Source organism: Mandrillus leucophaeus, unplaced genomic scaffold (genome assembly GCF_000951045.1).
Source record: "Mandrillus leucophaeus isolate KB7577 unplaced genomic scaffold, Mleu.le_1.0 Scaffold49, whole genome shotgun sequence".
Lineage (NCBI taxonomy): Eukaryota > Metazoa > Chordata > Mammalia > Primates > Cercopithecidae > Mandrillus > Mandrillus leucophaeus.
This window is the reverse complement of record NW_012105253.1, coordinates 2,225,165-2,230,182: the sequence shown is the minus strand read 5'-3', so window position 1 is coordinate 2,230,182 and position 5,018 is coordinate 2,225,165. Positions and strand designations below refer to the sequence as shown.

Here is a 5,018-nt window from a genome sequence, read left to right as displayed (position 1 = left end):
CTGGGGAAAGAGTAAATAAAGACTTTGATTTTCTAATACAAAATTCCCTTAGCCTATCTTAAAAAGTTTTCTTTCTTTGACAAACCGTGACAGCTTACAAGCCATACAATTTTCTTTGAGGAACCAACATCATTTACCCATTAGGGATGCTGCTCCCAGATCCAGTTTTTCTTTTTGAGATATAGTTCCCTATTTTTGTGTACCGCACCTCTGTTTCTTGTTTGATGCATGTATATTCCTGCATTTGTTAAGATTCATTTGGTTGCAGACAATGGAATTCAGAATGTCGCTAACTTTAGCCACAAGTGAGAACTTGTTGGAAGGTACCAAGATGCCACCCACAGGACTACCTGCCAGGAGGAGCAGATAGCAAATAGGAACTGGAACTCTATGGGGCACCAAGAAATGGTCTGTCCGTCCTTTGCTTCTGCGTTGCTGTGTATATCTGATTCATTTCTTCTTTCCTGAGGCCAACTGCTGTTTTCTGCTCATTAATCCACGAGGCCAAATGTGGCCAACAATGGGTCTCCACTTCCCTGTGTTCAGTTGCCGCCTGCTGGAGAAAAACTTCTTTTTTTTGGTCCCAGATCCAAATTTCCAGCCTGGTCCCTTTGGGCCAGTCAATCTTGGCCTGCAGGGCTGGCTACAGGATCTGTGAGGCCCAGTGAGAAATAAAAGTGTGGTAGCCTTTATTCCCAGAGCGGGGGGAAGTGTCCCTCGTGGGTCAGTGAGCTTCTTCATTTCTTCTGTAGTCTCTTTTTCGACTTGTCGTGGTGCTTTTTATTTTCTATTTACTGTCGTTCTAAGAAAACTCTAAATTTTAAATTATTAGCAAGCATTTTACCATTCATCTTTATATCAAGCGATGCCAGTTTTAAATGTAAATTTCAGAGCATTTAACTCATATGCAGAACCACTGAAATTACACAATTGGTGTTTTATGACTTGTTGGCCAGAAGAGACAAACACAAACCAAACTTAGGGAGACTGAAAGCAGGAAGAGAGGATGCCTCCAGGTTCACCCAAGGGGGATGCTCTTTCAGGCCTGGACATACGGGATGAGCTGGGGGAGTCCAGACCCTTCCAGGCATCCAAGGGCCCTATCAGTCACCAGCCACATGCACTGAGACCCAGCCAGGGAGGCAGGGTCTAGAGAAATTAGTCCAGATGTCTTCCCTTTCCACAGCCTTCCCCAGCCAACCACAGCAGACTAACCTCCAAGGATCTCTAAACCTCTGTGCTATGACACACTCAGTACCTGGGCTGGGGGTGGGCAGAGGTTTGCCCCCATCAAGACAGTTCTAACAGGTTCCCCGGTGATGCTGCTGCTGCTGACCCTTGCCCATCCTGGAATTCACTTTGAGAGCTGGCTGAGATCCCAGGCAGGGCAGCCAGTGGCTGCTCCAGGGCTGTGAAGGGCTCCCCCTGCAGATGGAGGAACTAGGCCTCCCAGCACCTGTCCCTGGAACGTTGGCGGCTTCCGAATGGACTTGCCCTGGAGGCCGGCCTCCTGCTGCTCTGGGAAAAAGAGGGAACAGAAGAAAGCAATCCCTCACCTTGGGGACTCCTCCTGGATTAGCATTATCTAGGTGAAGAAAGTGAGACCATCACCTACCAACCAGATAACTCATTCCACGTCTGTGGGGAACTGGCAGAGCAGCAAATAAGCTTCCTTAACCCCGGTGCGCCCTCACCCTGCTCAAGAGCTCATGGGCACACGTGTTCATCTTCAGGCCAAAGAGGGGCAGCCAGGGAGTGACAAGAGTGTCACTCCAGGATAGTCACCCACGGGGTGTTAGGATCCCCACATCTGCACCCCCTGAAATATAATCAACATTTTCCAACTGTTCCTAATCTGACCTGTGCAAGATTCGAATGGAATCTCATTCGAACTTGCATTTCTCATCATAGTAACTCATATAGCTTCTGTGTTTTACCCTTTCATATCCGTTGACCATTTTTCTAGCTAGTTGTCTTTTCCTACTGATTGACAGCAGCTCTTTGGTTTTTTGTTACTTCTAATCCCTTATACAGGTTGCAAAACTTTTTATTTGCTATTTCTCTATTTGTCTTTTAACTTCATAATGTGCCATGACTATCCATGTGACAGGCTCTTTGAGCCTCAGTTTTCTCATCTGAGAGATGGGGAAGTAGCCGCCACACTGGCTTAGTGGAGGATCCAATGAGGGAACATCTATGCTGCACTTGGTCGGCCACACCGTCAGCTCCCAACAAATGCTGGCAGCTGTGGCTGCCGCTGCAGTTTTATAACCAAACTTCTCTGTATTACAAGGACCCCTGAGCCCCAGGCTAGCACCGTGAAATGTAAGCACAACAGAACACACTGAATGCCAATCAGATGCAATTTGGGTCATATCGACTTTTCATTTTGTGGGGTTTCCGTTTAAATGTTTGCCAAAGTTGGAAACAAGATTGAAATTTAAGGAAAAGACAAAATGCCATGAGAGTCGGGCTAACATGAACTTCTCCCTTTGTCATGACCGCTCCATCAGATGGTCCCTGAGTTCTGCAGCCTCAAGGAAGGCCTGCCCTATCTGGACATGGTGATTGCAGAGACGCTGAGGATGTACCCACCGGCTTTCAGGTGTGTGGCAGCCCCCTCCCCTGCCCCAGTCCCTACCCCCTAACCCTACTCCATACCCCACCCTGCAGGTCAGGGCCCTCCTCCATCAGTTACCGCATGTGTTTCTGGAGGGCAACGCCTGAGTCCTGGGTTCCTTTGTATCCTCCAGGACACCTCAGATATCTGGCCCACTTTCCTATAGCTTAACAACCTTCTCAAAGCTTCACTGGCCTTTTCTTAACACTGCCTTCCTCCCCACCCCAAACCAGCCCTTTGGTCTCCTAGCCTTTGCTGGTTTTTGCCATTTCCCCTGCCTGTTCATTCATTATTCATTCATTCATTCAGCAATTGTTTATTGAGCATCTACTCTGTGCCAAGCACTGGGAAATCAGCTGTATATAAAACAGATAAAAGTCCCTGACCAGTCTTGGAGCTGGCATTCCAGTAGGGGACTGTCTGAATCCTGGTAGCTCCTTCCTGCCATCCAACACCCTCAGCTGTCCAATCCTGGAGCTCCAACATGACTCACCCTCCAAAACGTCTCATCGCCCCTCAGGATGTCTGTGTTGGGCTTGCCTCATCTGGTCCTCCCTGCCCTCCCTCCCCAGCACTTTGAGCTGTAACTCATGTTATATTCTTGGATGCATGTCTGCCACTGCATGGCATTTCACTAATGTACACACCAACCAGCCGATCACACCAAGCTGTGGGTATCCTGAGGGTAAAACCACCTATTGTGCTTCGTTCAAACTCTCCCACACAAGGCACTCCATAGAGAAGGGTGTCTTAATTCATGTCCCCAGACCCTTACAGAGAGTGAAATAACAGCCAGATTTCAAGCTCTAGAAACAAAAGCAGCACAAAGCATTAACCGTATGTGATAAATTCCACTCAACACTCTTATGAATTACTAGATCACATAAACCATATGGAGATACCTTTCACCATTTTTAAAGAGAATGTGTGGATGATTTGAGGGTATCTCAAAATGATATTTCAACACAAATGCATTACAAATAATGCAATTGTATATATTGTCCAAATATGCAAGTCCAGAAGCAAATACAGAAAATTCCAGTGGTGTGATTGGAATTGCATCATCCTCAAGGACGCAGGGTTTTAGGTTTTGGTGCAGAAGCAGGTCAGTCACTCAGGGGCTCTGTGCACCCTCTCCCCATGCCAGCATTAAGACCTGATGTGCAGCCCTTCCCTGATATCCTTGGGAGCCTCTTGCAAACTGTCATCCAATTCTTTCTTTCTTTCTTTCTTTTATTTATTTATTTATTTATTTATTTATTTTTGAGATGGAGTGTTGCCCTGTCCCCCAGGCTGGAGTGCAATGGTGTGATTTTGGCTCACTGCAACTTCCATCTCCTGAGTTCAAGCAATCCTCATGTCTCAGCCTCCCAAGTAACTGGGATTACAAGTGCCCACCACCGTGCCTGGCTAATTTTTTGTATTTTTAGTAGAGACAGGGTTTTACCATGTTGGCCAGGCTGGTCTCAAACTCCTAACCTCAGCTGATCTGCTGGTCTTGGCCTCCCAAAGTGCTGGGATTACAGGCGTGAGCCACCATTCCCAGCCTTATTTTTTTCATAATTGATATCCAGCTTTCTTCCAAGGGGATTGTGGGCAGCTGGTGTACATGTTAAAATAAAGTTCAAGATAAAGCATTCAGTGATCAAACAGAACAAAGGCCATTTAAAGGAGAGAAGGCCTTACAGGGCCCCGGCTGATAGCTGGGGTCCAGCTTTGGCTTGGTGACCAGGGCTCCTGGCCAAGAGGGAGAGCAGCCAAGCCAAATGGGTGTGTTCTCCAGCAAGAGGACAGCACAGAAACTGATCAATGGATGCAGTACTTCCTGGACCTAAACTCAGCCATGAATCCATCAGACAAGACGTTGTATAGATGTCATGTTGAATAACAAAGGGATTAGGCTCTTCAACACGAAAATGCGGTGGCCAATTCTCCACTGACCCGTTATAAACAGCAGAGCAGGAAAGGAAGTCGGCACAGGCGGACCAGGAAGCCAGTGATCTCACCTGAGGACCAGACAGAAACTAGAGAACCTGGATGAAGTAGTTAGAATTCATCCAACAGGTCTAGTGGGCGTGTCAGAAGACCATCTCAGCCCTGGCCTTGGTTTACTGTGTGATTGTGAGCCCCATGCTGCTCTGTGCCTCTCCTTCCTACAGGTTAAATGGAGACATAAGCCTGTTTCATTGGCCCTGCAGAGGCGGGCGAGAGGCAGTGGGTGGCACGGGTGGAACTGCAGTGCCCGCTCAGCTGCATGCAGCATGAGGTGTGCAGGGAGGAGCGCTGGCACTGGTAGGACAAGAGAATGGCCAACTTCCATCCAGCCTTGCTCTCCTGAGTCACACCTTCCCCACACCTGCCCCAAACCTGCCCTGCACCTGCACACCTGCCCCACACC

The 5,018-nt window shown here is 48.0% G+C and overlaps 1 protein-coding gene across 2 annotated transcripts in view; it reads left to right on the top strand.

The window, feature by feature from the left end:
• Positions 1-5,018, top strand: part of TBXAS1 (thromboxane A synthase 1 (platelet)) — a 227,695-nt gene that overhangs the window by 210,131 nt on the left and 12,546 nt on the right. For both annotated transcript variants that reach the window (XM_011995459.1, XM_011995460.1), the window contains exon 8: positions 2,514-2,605. In XM_011995459.1, the coding sequence (XP_011850849.1) occupies positions 2,514-2,605 (92 nt within the window). The remainder of the gene's footprint in view (positions 1-2,513; positions 2,606-5,018) is intronic.